At 37.1% G+C, this 15,130-nt stretch overlaps 1 protein-coding gene across 2 annotated transcripts; it reads right to left on the reverse strand.

Moving 5' to 3' along the window:
- Window positions 1–1,103: 1,103 nt before the first annotated feature.
- On the reverse strand, window positions 1,104–14,545 carry LOC107843117 (pre-mRNA-splicing factor ATP-dependent RNA helicase DEAH10). 2 transcript variants are annotated; one of them, XM_047396031.1, is made up of 13 exons: window positions 10,316–10,329; window positions 8,696–8,742; window positions 7,959–8,039; window positions 7,498–7,526; window positions 6,580–6,796; window positions 5,923–6,340; window positions 5,550–5,753; window positions 4,763–4,923; window positions 3,793–3,978; window positions 2,920–3,148; window positions 1,720–1,919; window positions 1,433–1,567; window positions 1,104–1,343 (listed from the first exon to the last, which is right to left on the reverse strand). In XM_047396031.1, exons 5-13 carry the CDS (start codon window positions 6,600–6,602, stop codon window positions 1,160–1,162), a joined length of 1,740 nt encoding a protein of 579 aa, XP_047251987.1. In that variant the 5' UTR covers window positions 6,603–6,796; window positions 7,498–7,526; window positions 7,959–8,039; window positions 8,696–8,742; window positions 10,316–10,329; the 3' UTR covers window positions 1,104–1,159. The 2 variants fall into 2 exon arrangements, with proteins under 2 accessions (XP_047251987.1, XP_016542781.2); XM_016687295.2 differs by lacking the exons at window positions 7,498–7,526; window positions 10,316–10,329 and adding an exon at window positions 14,284–14,545.
- Window positions 14,546–15,130: the final 585 nt, after the last annotated feature.

Consider the following 15,130-nt stretch of genomic DNA (forward strand, 5'->3'; position numbering starts at 1 on the left):
AAAAACCAACAATTAGTCTATGAAGCTTTAACATGTTTGGATACTTTATATTTTTAAATTTAATTTATGGTTTTGTTTGATTTTATGACTTTGTATTAAATTCTTTTGTTATGTTTTGTTGGTGTTGATTGATACTGGTTGCATAGGTGTGTTCCCTTAAGCGTAAGTCCTGACTTTCATTTTGTTATTTCTTGTTTTGAAGGTTTGCATTTTCATAGTCAGAGTTAGGAGGTTGTATGTTTTGGGTGTATACTTGAAGTATCTTTCTTTGGGTATTATTGACGATGTTATTTTCCATTGTATCTGGTTCTATTGTTGTTCCTTATCTTATCTTAGATTGCTTTATTTTATTCTTGTCTTATCTTGCTTTAGGTTGTTTTATTGTATTATTTTGAGCCGAGGGTCTATCGAAAACAGTCTTTCTATCTCACTTTGAGGTCGTGGTATGGACTGCGTACACTTACCCCACTTGGTGGGAATATACTAAATATGGTGTTGCTGCATGTATCTGAAACCTATTGGTCCGACTAATCCAGAGCTCCAACCTACTAAGGAGGGGAAAACGCTCTCTAAGAACCATTGCTTTCGAGATAAAATGGCTTCTTGTTATTCATGGAGTCCAGGAATGAATGTTTATTAAGGAATCGATAAGCGCGTGCCACTACTGGAGCTCCATCCTCTAGCCATTATCAACTCGGCCCTCAGGAATGAACAAAGTCGCTTCATTTCAAAATAGAGGTTTGTGGTAACTGTGGACCGATAGATCAGCTCCAAGGACTGAGTGTCTAGGTTGCAATGGCAAGAGTCACTGTCGATGATAGCTGTCATGGTCTTCAATAAGAAAGTGGTGTCTGACTGAACAAAAGTGACTCTCTAATCATGTTTTCGGCATGTCTGGAACATAGCCAGTGTATTCCCACAATGTGGGGTCCGCAGTCCATACCACTACCTCCGATGAAGTAGAGGTTGTTTCTGAACAACGTCCCTCCAGAGCGAATCAAAAAACATTTAATACAAACACAATTTCACAACGTAAAACTGATGACAATTGATCAGCTGATCTCATCAGGCAGTTGGAACTGGGAAATTGGTAAAACCATATATGAACAATGAACAGATCTTTTACCAATATAAATAACAGTATGGCTAGTGAACACGTTTAGTCTTGCACCGCGTACAAGTGAGGAGCCAGCTCGATGAGCCACAAGTAATCGATTCTAGAAACATTACGGACATAACTATGATTAGTACGGACGAGTTCATTGAAAACTATACACTCTGGCTTGGCTCGGAACAAGACAGAAGACGGGTGTATTTGGACCATCAAACCACTTAACGTGACCCTGTCAGTACATCAAATCAATGTCACATACCGGAACAAAATCCAAGTAGATACAACGATTGATGCCAGATAAAACCGCAAAAACTTTACCTGTATGCACCATCAGGCTGCTTCATAGCTACTTTAAGGAAAAACGAGGCGGCAAGGCATCTGCGAAGGAGAAGCATATCATCTTCACAAGAAGTGACGCGGAGTCCCATTTGTTCAACATTTCTCAGAATTTGACTGCAACAATAAGTAGAAAGCTTAAGATATCATTACATGCTCAAGGCCCCAGAAAATGAGGAGAAGAAGCATATAGCCATATACATCGTATAACAGTGAGATACGACGAGCATGGACATAAGAATTTGGAGGTTGAAGTACATAATGCATACCTGTGGATATCACGAGCATGTTTTAGAGAGCGACTGTTAATATAATTATCCTTGCACCATTTTCTAAGATTCTTTTCAGCTCTTTCCTCGCTATTTACCATCTTGTTCTTCTGAAAGAACTCATCAGCAGCGCGGTATACGTTAAGCAACGTCAAATGATCCCCCTCTGGACTTGCAAAACTTTTCAACGCATTCCGTGACTGGCGAAAACAAGTAAAATTGTTCAGAGTGCTTTCTATAAATATTTGATGACAGAAATACTTGACACATGAATAGAGAAAAGTCAATACTTGACAACAGTTGCTAAAACTGCATACAAAATTCTTCTACAGTCCATTCACCATTTCATGCAACACAATTTACTTGAACTTAAAACTTAGATACAGAAATCAAAAGGAAAATGAAACTAGAACAGTTGTACTATATAACTGTTAGGTATTCAACATGGAAGGATGAGAATAGTAGGATACTGTGGGACATTAGCCTTAGAAGCTTTCTCGAGCTGGAGGAATTTTTCATGACAATATTGACGAAGGAGGTGGTTTTTGAGCTGTTATAGCATCTGACTCTTTCCTTGTCTAGATTGTTTTATTTTGAGCCGGGGGTCTATCGGAAACAGCCTCTCTATCTCACATCAAAGGTAGTGGTATGGACTGCGTACACTTAACCTCCCCAGACCCCACTTGGTGGGAATATACTGGGTATGTTGTTGTTGTTGTTGTTGTAATATTGACGAAGGAGGCAAATTACTTACGAAGGAGGGAAGGGGGGCGGGACATAAAAAAGTTTGTCATACTACATAGCTTAAGAGGGAGAACACCAGAGCGATGCGGCCAAGCTAACCTCCAGCAAAAGCATCTTTCTTTTTATAAGGATGACGACGGAGGATGGCATCCAGCAAAAGTATCTTTTTTTGAATTAAAAACAGAAGGGTCAGCATAGGATGCTATCTTAACAGATGGAAGCATCAAACAAAACAATTCGACGCGTTTGACTTATAGAAAGAAAGAAGTTTGCTACAATCCCATGAACATGTTGTCTTTAACTATAGCTTGAACACACAAGATATTCCAGCACAGATGATTGGATGAACTAATAAGCTAATCTTTTTCGTCATATGGAAATACTTCAACACGGACAGAAAGGGAAAATTGGGAGGGGGGAGGAGAATGAATCACAACTAGGAGCACAAAGGACTACCTCTTCCAACTTTTCACGTGGTGCATAGAAAATAGATTCCACTGAAAGCATTGCAACACAGATCAACATTTCTTTCAAGCAGCCGAACTGGCTAGCAACAATTAGAGCCTTAGAATAGACTGGATCAAGGGGCAGCCTGGCCATTTGATGTCCAACATCTGAAAGTTTATTCTCTTCTGTTACAGCGCCCAATAAGTAGAGAGACCACAATGAGTTGACTACAGCAGTCCTGTTCAAAGAGAATCGAGGAAGAAATTATAGTCTAGGATGAAAACAATAATTGCAAGACAACATCCAAGCACTGAATGACTGCATCATCAGTAATGTGATAATGCATGATTTTCAGGTGGTGCAACGTTCTGCTCCATAAGGAAGGAACAGCACAAATGTTAGGCTGTTGTCGAGTAAATTACTATAATTTTCTCTTCGCATGAACAGTGAGATCACTTAGTAGAGGGGTATTTCATAAGACGGCTTTATAACAAGCAGCAAGGATTTTCCAGCAAAATAGAGTAATTTTGGCGATGCTGATGATGCTTCAAATAATTTCACAGGGAAAATGCCGGTTTTCCGGTTATACCAGTAGGACGGATGTTCTCCTTGCGCTTCGTTAATTAACAAAACATGAAATGGTTTTTATACATAAAAAATGGCAGAATTACGTAACATATGTGTAGTGAAACGATATAGTACCACCAAGCTAGAGATAGATACCGATTCAATGGTTAAACACGTGCCAAACTAACTTAAGCCAGACAAATGAAGTAAAAGAAATATTAGTACCAGACTATAGGATAACATTGGAGATTAAGGATTCAAAGAAAAACTTGCAAAATGCACTGAAAAACTTGTCTCACTCACGGGGGTAATCACCTGTCTGGTTTTTCAATGAAGTCAAAGTTAACGACATCATCAATGCCTAGAGCCTTGAGCTGCAATACAACATTCGAGAGGTCACATCTCTTAATCTCAGGTAACGTAGAATCTGTAAGTTTCTCAAAGAAACTTTCTTGATACAAACGATAGCATTTCCCAGGTCCATCACGTCCTGCACGCCCACTAAAAAAATTCAAGAAATTAACCCATGATTTGATATTTAACAGACCATATAGCCAAAATAGAGCAAAAATCCGTTATCCATTTCACCCCTGTATAAATAAATCCTACTGCATTGGCTCAACTTCTAGATCACCATCCTACCATCCTACCATGGATTTTACTTCCGGAGGATACACCCAGAAATTTTTACGTTTAACTTTGTCTCCTGTTTATCAAGCACCTGGATTATTCCACCGGGCACCTTTTACTTCCCACCAATACAAATACGGGATAACTCTGCCCACCAAATATTAGGCAGATGGAAAGAATAAGCTACTTCTATTTGTTGAATTTTTAAAAATTTTAGCTTCTATCTCTTACCAGAAAAGAATCCTCCAATACAGTTCTTCTGCTTCGAAAAGAAAAATACGCTTACAATAACAATTGTCCTATTTCCTATGTTGATCTCATCAACATTTCGTTGGCCGTGTAAACGATATCTGTACCTAAGTGATAGATACAGATCCAAGATGAGAAAAAAATTGAAGAATAAGTACATCCTGGTACGTATACTTAGCCTATCCTATATGTCAAATATGAATATGACACGCATGTGAGGCCTTATGGGTATATGCGCTTCCTTGAACAATGCAAAGTAAGAAGGGATTATGGTTCAAATCACCACCATATATTTTACAAAAGCGGGACAAAAAATGTTTCTGACTAAAGTTAGTAGAGGAAAGAAGGTGATTTAGTCAATCTATCAATGTGTATTGAGATTTAAATGCATTTGCAAGCACCCTACCTCCTTTGCAGAGCTTGCGCTTTAGATGTTGTGACAATGATCAATGAATCAACTCCCATCTTAGGATCATATGTTCGTGCTTTCACCAGTCCAGGATCAACTACGTACCTAATTCCAGGTATTGTCACAGATGTCTCAGCAATATTTGTTGCCAAAATCACCTAAACACCAAATGAAAGAATTATAATCTGGTTTTAGTGGACATAGCTTGCCCACTCAGAACAAATACCAAATTTTCAGCCGTGAAAACTTCATGTCAAGCATACCAGAGAAATTGGATCAAGAACGTGTTAGCATTATTATTAAACAGAGACAAATAATAAAAATGCACATTCACAATGCTAAGCCCATATTGCAACAAGTACAAGGCTAAACGCCAGCATATAACCAAACTTTATTTCCCTTACGATGGAGATAACTAAATGAATGCTTCTTTATGGCAGGTATTAATTTCATATATTTATATTGAGTAGATCGAAGTTTATAAAATTAGTACACAAAGGGATGCACCGGAAGAAGCTCAACCAAACAAAGAAATGTCGGAAACACTAACGACTGACCACCCATATGCACCTATCCTGGAGAAAAAAATTGACCCACACGTTTATCCCCAACTGACATATATATCCCCTTAATATATGATACGTGCATCCGGAACAATTCAATGAATTTCATTTAAGTCATGTTTTACCTATAGACCTAAATGCAACCCTGGATATAGACAAAAAAAAAAGTAAATCATCAAAGTCAAATTCAAAAAGTAAGCTATCCAAAGAAACAAACCAACCTTACGATATCCCGGTGGTGAAGGCATGAAAACCTTCATTTGCTTCTCAGAGGGAAGTGATGAGAATATGGGAAAAGTTAAGAGCTTCCTACTGCTTTCAGGTAATTGTCGGAGGCGTTCATGGATAAGCCTCTCAACGGATTCAATCTCTTCTTGACCAGTAAGGAATACAAGTATATCACCAGGACCCTCCTCTAGATGTATCTAGCAAAACAAGTTGGAAGAAAGTAGTAACAAATCAAGCTACGAGCTGATAAATAGATACAACTAGAAAGCAACAACAAAGGCACACATTGCTGTTTGTGAAAATTTAATGACACTGTCGATCAGTTCAAACACTAAATTGTGGAGCAACAAGATCGACGTAAAAAACCTGAAATATAGTAATCAAAGCCGCATCTATGCAATCTGTCTCAGGCTTATGAGTGTAGAATATATCGACAGGAAACTGCCGTCCCTGAACATGAACAGCTCTTGCACCACCAAAGTACTCTGAGAAAACTCGTGCATCCAAACTGGCTGACATGATGATCAATTTCAACAGGTTGTACTTTTTCGCTTGACATGGCTTCAAAATACCGTCATTCTGATTGCCAATCCTTTCCTCCAAGTCATGCCCGGCATTAGAATTATTATGATCAGTATTTACCACTCCGTTTATCGATTTTGACCTTGCTTTCTGTACATTCTTTAACAATCCAAGCAATACATCAGTGTGGATAGTTCGCTCGTGCGCCTCATCAACAATAATAACAGAATACTTGGAGAGGTATGGATCCAATAATGCTTCCCTGTAATAGTGAAATGTCATTCACCATTTATACATTAATTTTTCCAGATGCAGCTTAAGATAATCATAAATAGCCTCTATCATGTAATGTGAAGTAAACTCTAAGCGGAAAATGAACAAACTCTCCACGCATGCCCGTATATGCAACAATCCATAGCCATGGGCATATTACTCTTTTTTTCTTTCAGCAAAGTGAGACTCATACATGTTATGCATCAAACTTTTTGTTTTTCTTATTACCTCAGAAGCAAACCATCTGTCATATATTTGATCTTTGTTTGGACAGAAGTTACATCTTCAAATCTAATAGCATATCCAACCCTTTGACCTAATGGAACTCCACTTTCCTCAGCAACGCGTTTAGCAACAGTGATAGCAGCCACACGTCTAGGTTGAGTTATCCCAATGATACCACCATCATGGCAAAATCCCCATTTAAAAAGATACTGAGGTAGTTCTGCAAAGATAGAGGTCACAACAGAATAAACCTGAGGAATTTCAAGATAGCAGCTAAACCATGCAACACGTACCTATTTCTATCTGATAAATAATACAAAAGATGCATTCATTTTTTATTACTTACAGTATTCTAGTGTACTTATTTCTATAGAATTCAAAAGAAATAGCGAAAAGAGGATCCAAGAATAATCTCAAAATTCATAGGAAAGTACATATAAGTTCATTACAATTATCAGGATGTATAATCAGGACACTCAAAATACGGAACCGACAAAACAGAGTGAGTTATCTGATGACAATTCATTCCTTTCAGGTGCACAACTCAAGCAGTTATGACCATCACAAACGGTCACTAACCACCACAAGTCATCCTTGGTTTATCGCTAGACCATGTTAGTGAGGATTACTTGGATTTAACTGAAACTTTCTTAAGAGTATGGTCTCCCGTCTGATTCATCATCCTTCCAGCTGTCAATCCTCGCATATATCTCAACCTCAAATACACTCATCAACCAAAAGGTGAGAAATTCCCCAATTCTTCTAACAAGAGTTGAAAACAGAAAGAATAAGCAAACATGGAAAACAATGGGGAGTTGGATTCAACCTCAGCTTGCAATTACGGAAAGTAAAAGCTTATAGTGTACAGATGGATTCCTTCAGAAAACTCCAGATCGACTATGCCCCAGAGAGAGCCTATACCTTATTTTAACAGCTACCTCAATCCCTCACTACAAAAGAAAAAAGATTCTCAGAAATTATTCAATGTCATGACTACTAAATCCACACGTACATCATCTGTTACATTTTCACCAAATAATCAATGAACCATATGCCAGCGATCTTCAAAATTTCACCAGTTCCATAATGCTTGACTCGCACAAACAGACAGAAAGAGACCTTTACACACCTCAGTTAGGACTGATGAACCACAAATAAACCCAGTCCCAAGCAGAGATAAAGAAGAAAGATGCAATGCGCGTAAATCTTTTATCCGTTTTACTAAATGAAGACGTCAAAGGCCTTAGAACTGACACTATGGACTATGCAACATCATGAATGACCACCATCATTGAAGTATTATATAAAGTACTGCAATGCAAATGATTCTGCTCAGATGCATGTCAGTGAACCTAAGAGGGGACATGTAGCAAAGTACTTACGAGTTGTCTTTCCACTTCCAGTTTCTCCAACAATTATCAGAGTATCATTGTTCCGCACCTCTTCCATGAGCCTCCTTTCGACTGGAGTTAATCAAATAACATGTGTAAGATGAAAATCCACAGAATACAGAAAACCAAAACACAGAACAGATGAAAACAAAACAATAAAATAGCATTAAAATGAAAAATAATGCAAGCACTCTCTTCTCAATAAATTACACACAGCATTCATGCTTGTTTCATTATAGAGCACCCACAGCACCCTAGAATACAATAGCAACACCTACACCTCAGTCCCAAACAAGTTGGGGATTTACGATGATTCATCATGAATTGGCAAGTTTATGCTGGCTTCCAGCCTACTGAAACCCTCCTCCTTTTTCAGGGAACCGGCAATGTGAAGAAGCTCACAAAGGCAGAGCAACCACAACACCTTAGAATCTCTAATAAAATTAGTTGTAACCGCCAACAACAACACCAACAACATGCCCAGTGTCAGAAGTGGGGTCTCGGGAGGGTGTGTACACAGACCTTACCACTACCTTGGAATGTAGAGAGTCTGTAACCGCCAAAAAAAAATAATTTCCCACTGGCCATACACTAAAAACAGATTATTATAAAATAATCAATAAAATGAAAAACAGCTCCCACTGAAATACTCAGAATGGGTTGGAAAAGAGAAGAAAAAAACAAAAGCAGACATTAGACTAAAGGTGTCGAATCAAGTTAAACAGTACCTTCAGCAATTGGTAAATTTTTCCTCTGTTGCTCAATCTTTTGCTTCCTGCAAAAATTTCATACCAAAAAACTCAAATCTTTGAACATAAGGCTGTGCATATACATAACTATATACCCACAAAAGGTAGCACTTTCTAAGCTTTTGGGACTGAACTAACAAGGGATAAAAGTAAATCAAACAAATGGGGTATATACTAAAAAGTATAAACCTGACAAAAAAGATCAAACCTTTGAACATAAACATGAACATATAACAGTGTTATCAAAATGTGTTAAGTACTTCGTGCTGCTTAAGGTGCACTTCAGTGTCATCATCAAGGTTCTAAGACATACTTTTCCTTGCTAATAAGCCTCTTGTAAAGAGGCAGACACTAAACAATTGATATTTCACTTTATCGTAATTTCTTTTTTATATTTCTTTGTTCATATATTTGTCATTCATGCATACAATTTATTAGTTTTAAGCTAAACATATATATTTGTATTGCTTCTCCCGTTATTTGCCGTTTGCTCTTAAAGCCCCAAAGGACCTTATAACTTTCCTGGGCTATTTGCTTTCGATAACACTTGCATATACATAGTTAAATACCCACAAATGGAAAATTTTAGCATCTTGGATTAAATCAATAAGGGATAAAAAGTAAATTAAACAAATGGGGTATGCTAAAAAGTAGAAAACTGGCAAAAAAGATCAAATCTTTGAACATAAACGTGTGCATATACAGGGGAGTGGAGCCGGGTTCACCCAAAACCACTTCGATGGAGAATTACACATTTTATACATGGTTCAAATAATACTTTATGTACATATGTAGTAGATGTTGAACCCCTTTGGCTTCTTTTTGTGTTTATTTCCTCTTATTTTGAACATACCTTGGAGAAAATCATGGCTCCGCCACTATACATAAGTAAATACACACAAAAGGGAGCATTCAACTTCTTGGATTGAATCGACAAGGAATAAAACTAAGTATGCTAAAAAGTAGAAAACTGGCAAACAGAAAAAAATCAACCTTTGAACACATACATAATTAAATACCCACAAAAGGATAAATTTAGCCTCGTGGACTGAATCAACAAGGGATAAAAGCAAATTAAACAAAAGGGGTATGCTAAAAAGTAGAAACCAAGCAAAAAAGATCAAAACTTTGAACATAACATTTACTTTATATGAGGCCTCAAGTTCAAATCTCAGGAGATACAAAAAATAGTTCCTCGTGGGAAGTAATGGGTATCTCATGGAATTAGTCAAGATGTGTAAAAGTTGGCTCGGACATCACGATTATAAAAAAGAACATGTAAATATACTGATAGTACATAATTAAAATACCCAGAAAAGGAAGCATATAGCTTCTTGGATTGAACCAACAAGGGATAAAAGTAAATTAAACAAATGTGGTATGCTAAAAAGTTTTATTTTTTAAAAAAAGAACCTGAAATTAGTCGAGCTGCGAAAAATGGCCCGGACACCACAATTATCAAAAACAAAAACAAAAAACATGCACACATACTGATCTACGTAGTTAAATATCCAGAAAAGGAAGCATTTTGCTTCTTGGATTGAAACAATAAGGAACAAAAGCAAACCAAACAAACGGGGTATGCTAAAAATTAGAAACCTGGCAAAAAAATCAAAACTTTGAACATAAACATGTACATAACATAAGGTCTCAGGTTCAAATCCGAGCAGAGACCACAAAGTATTTATTCCCTTATGTCCTAGCTGTCCTAACCTTGGTAGACAGAGTTACGTACACTAGATGATTCTTCCATTTTTCCTAGCCTTGTTAAACAAAGGTAGGTGGTAGGTATCCCATGTAATTAGTCCAGGGACACGAAAGTCGACTCGTACACCACGGTTAGTAAAAAAAAACATGCACATATACTGATCTACGTAGTTAAATACCCAGAAAAGGAAGCATTTTGCTTCTTGGATTGAATCAACAAGGAACAAAAGCAAACCAAACAAATGGGGTATGCTAAAAATTAGAAACCTGGCAAAAAAAAACCAAAACTTTGAACATAAACATGTACATAACATAAGGTCTCAGGTTCAAATTTGAGCAGAGACCACGAAACACTAGGTAATTATTCCCTTGTGTCCTAGTTGTCCTAGCCTTGGTAGACAGAGTTACCTACACTGGGTGATTCTTCCATTGTTCCTAGCCTTTGTAATACCCCGTACTTTTTCCTAGCTTGAAATCGTCTCAAGAATGTTAAAAGCTTTCTTTGGAAGATGAATCCACTTTTGTACACGTTGTATTTTTAAGATTTTCACTTTTTGTCGTGTGGGAAATCGAATTAGCTTTCCAACGATACCAATTTCATCAAAATCCGACATCGGAAGAGAAAGTTATGGACAAAATACAGAAGGTAGTAAAACCGCCCAGATGCGACGGTGAGGCCGACGGACCGTCGGACTAGCGACGGACCGTCTCTCAAGCCGTCGCAAGGGAAACAGTGAGACCACCTTCTGGATAAGGTGCGACGGTCAGGTTGACGGACCGTCGAACTTGCGACGGGCCATCGCCCAAGCCGTCGCAGCCAAAACAGTGAGACCCCATTCTGCCTAGGAGCGGCGGTCAGGGCCGGCGGACCGTCGCACCCACCGTCGCAGGCCCGTTCAGTTTTTTTCCAAGCCGTTTTAACAGGGGTATTTTTGATCATTTACCACCCACTTATATATACCCAGTTATATCCGATTTCAGCCCATTTTTGTTCATTATTATTTCAACAACAACATTAGGGTTTCTCTCTGAAATTAAACCCCAAGAACAAGAATCCAAATCTTCTCCAAGAAACTAAGAGATTCAAATCCCTCGAGTTCGAGAACATCAAGAAAAACTCAACCCAGGTATGCATAGTGTTCATTCATGGACTCCTTTCGTCCATGAAGCCCAAGAATCCCTTTCTAAACTCAAGTTTGTGAATTTTCGTTATGAATTTCATGTTGGGTTGTTCTTGTTCATGTTGATAATGGCTAATTGAATTTTAATCCATGTTTGGTGATAAATTTCATGTGGAATTGATTAGTATAGATGTAGATTCATGTAAACCTATGACTAAACTCTTGAAGGATGAAATTAGAATTGAATCATGATGCTTAATTGTTGAAAATATTGTTTACACATACTACGCCTATCATGTGTTTGATTAAATGCCTAGATGAAGGAAAATGCCCAATTAATATGATATCATAAAATCCCCATGTATGTACAAGTTTATGCATATCCCATGGTTGATGAAATGCTTCAATAAATGATTTATGGATTATGATGTTAGTCATATGCTCAAGTACGTCATGCTTTGTCAGTTTCCTTCTATCGAGTCCTGGGGTACTTGTACCCGAAACATTAGCTGTGTGCCTAGAGCCATGTCATGTTTTCACGATACTCTCAGTCAAGCTATGTTCCTTAGACTTTAGACAGTCTTATGACTCAGAAAATCTCCATGATCTCATGAACTCAGTCAGTTATCAGATATCAGAAGTATTTCGTCAGTCAACGGAATTCAGTAACTCAGGTCATGTCCAGCTCAGTAAATCATGTTTAGTGATCATTCAGATGGGAGTAGAAATTAGCACCGAGTGAACCCAAGGATGGGGAACTCACCTGTTATATGAGGGTGTGATTCTTAGAAGCAGTCCTTGCGTTCTAGAACTATGTAGCCAGCATAGGTTAAGACATCATAGCCTGCTATATGAGGGTAGATGATGTGGCTTAACCTGTTATAGGAGGGTTCCCACCGTTCTCAATAGAGTTACCTATTATATGAGGGTTACTCACATATTGTCCTTACCAGTGGCGCGGTATTGACACCCTTCCAATTGGGGTTACAGATTGGACCCCAACGCAGCCATAATGGCGTATTAGGGGCATGTCGGTTAGATGACTAGTTCCCACAGTTTCATGTTACAGAATTCAGGACTATCAGATACAGTCAACTCAGATACAGTACAAAACTCAGATAGTTCCATCAGATTCAGGACTGTCAAATACAGTCACTCATGTTATCAGTTATATCAGTATCAGTATGTCATGTTATCAGTATTCAGATTCAGTAATCATGCTATCACGATATCAGTGTCAGTTATTATGTCTCATGCATGTATTCTCACGCTCATGATAGTCCGTTTGTTATTATTATTGTTCATGCATATGAACCCCATGCATTTAGCCTACCTCACATGCATATCAGTACATTCAAAGTACTGACGCATTTGCGCTATGGTGGCTTATACCATAGCCATAGGTTCAGAGACATGAGCTCCAGAGCATCAGTAGATTCCAGTCTCAGCAGTTAGAGTCAGAAGTGAGTCCTCATCTTTCGAGGGCACGATCATTATTTTATTATCTCATTAATTAATTTATTAGTTGGAGTTAGTTGGGGACATGTCCCATCAACTCCTTATCCAGACAGTTCAGTCATTAGAGGCTTTCTAGACTATTATGATCAGACAGTTATTTCAGTTGTTTTGGGTATTCCATACCCCTTTTCAGATGTTATGTTTTACTTCAGATATGTGAACCTTATGGCCTTTCAGTTCATGTTTCTGCATTATACCATATATTATGCAGTATACAGGTACAGATATCAGTCATGGATTAGCTTGTGGTCCTTCGGGGTCATGAGCACCGTATAGCGTTCCGGGTACCAGACTCGGGGCGTTACAGCCTTGTTAAACAAAGGTAGGTGGCAGGTATCCCATGTAATTAGTCCAGGGACACGAAAGTTGACTCGTACCCCATGGTTATTAAAAAAAAGCATGCACATATACTGATCTACGTAGTTAAATAACCACAGAAGGAAGCATTTAGCTTCTTGGATTAAACCAACAAGGGATAAAAGTAAATTAAACAAATGGAATATGCTAAAAAGTAGAATCTTGACAAAAAAGATCAATACTTTGAACATAAACATGTACATAAGATAAGGTCTCAGGTTCAAATCTGAGCAGAGACCACAAAACACTAGGTCATTATTCCCTTATGTCCTAGTTGTCCTAGCCTTGGTAGGTATCCCATGTTAGTCCAGGGACGCAAAAGCTAACTCATACACCACGGTTATAAAAAAAACATGTACATATACTAATATACATAGTTAAATAGCTTCTTGGATTGAACCAACAAGGGATAAGAGTAAATTAAACAAAACGGGTATGCTAAAAAGTATTTTTTTTTTTTAACGAAAACCTGTAATTAGTCAAGGTGCGCGAAAGATGGCCTGGCCACCACAACAATCAAAAACAAAAACAAAAAACATGTACCTGATATACATATAGTTAAAAAACCACAGAAGGAAAAATTTAGCTTCTTGGATTGAACCAACAAGGGATATAAGTAAATTAAACAAATGGGGTATGCTAAAAAGCATTTTTTTTATTAAAAAGAAGTGAAATTAGTCGAGGTCCGCGAAAGATGGCCCGGACACCACAATTATCAAAAACAAAAACAAAAAACATGTACACTATACATATAGTTAAATAACCACAGAAGAAAAAAATTAGCTTCTTGGATTAAACCAACAAGGGGTAAAAGTAAATTAAACAAATGGGGTACTGCTAAAAAATAAAAAATCAAGAAAGAACCTGGCAAAAAAGTCCCCTTTAGATTGATGTTGTTGAGTGTTTCTTGAAAAATTGTAAGCAGCCATTGAAGGCATCTTGTCAAAATTTGTTCTTTTAACACTTGTGAATGTGGAAGAAAATTTCTTCACTATTTTGAACAACACTGTAGATGAACAGAAGGAACCGCAAAGCTTAATTAAACAGAACTTTTTATATTTTCACTTTAAAGTTTTTTCTTTAAATAAATACTCCCTCTGTTTTCCTTTTGAGTCCAACTTTTCGCCTAATATGTTTAGTATAGCATTTTAGTATATTATTTTCTTAAATTTCGTATCAAGTTAAAGTGGGTTATTCTTTTTTAAATGGAGAGAGTAAATTTTAGGAAAAATAACATAAACATACATGTTAATTTACTATATTTATTCAAATTTCTACACTTACAAAGTAATCTCAGCTAATTATGGATTTCTATTAAATGTATTAGGAAAAAAATTATGTATCTCGATAGAATTAAAATCAAAAAAAATATATCAGGTGCTAATTATGTATATTTATAAAGAAAAAATGTATCTTTATTAAATATATTATGTATCTCGACCGATTCGAAATCGAAGTTTTCAGTAATTATGCAAAATGTCGATATTTTTTGTAATTAAATTATAAAATGTCGGGATTTATGTTGGTTGCCTTAAATTTTATGTAGTCGAGATACGAGGAAGGACCGAACCACAAATAATGCAATAAACCCTCAAAAAATTGTATACCTAAACAGTTACTTCCTTCGTTTAAAAAAGAATGATCTACCTTTCCTTTTAAATATTTCAAAAAGAATGATTCTTTTTTTTTTGCAATACTTTAATTTCTAATT

This window comes from Capsicum annuum, chromosome 9 (genome assembly GCF_002878395.1).
Source record: "Capsicum annuum cultivar UCD-10X-F1 chromosome 9, UCD10Xv1.1, whole genome shotgun sequence".
Taxonomy (NCBI): Eukaryota; Viridiplantae; Streptophyta; class Magnoliopsida; order Solanales; family Solanaceae; genus Capsicum; species Capsicum annuum.

What these genes read in the sequence shown, in the direction of transcription:
- LOC107843117 (XM_016687295.2), bottom strand. Translation starts at nt 14,357, where the DNA reads ATGCCTTCAATGGCTGCTTACAATTTTTCAAGAAACACTCAACAACAT. An exon ending in AAAGGGGACTTTTTTGCCAG is followed by an intron (nt 8,743 to 14,283) that starts GTTCTTTCTTGA and finishes AAATTTTTGCAG; the next exon opens with GAAGCAAAAGATTGAGCAAC. An exon ending in CACGTGAAAAGTTGGAAGAG is followed by an intron (nt 1,920 to 2,919) that starts GTAGTCCTTTGT and finishes TGTTTTCGCCAG; the next exon opens with TCACGGAATGCGTTGAAAAG.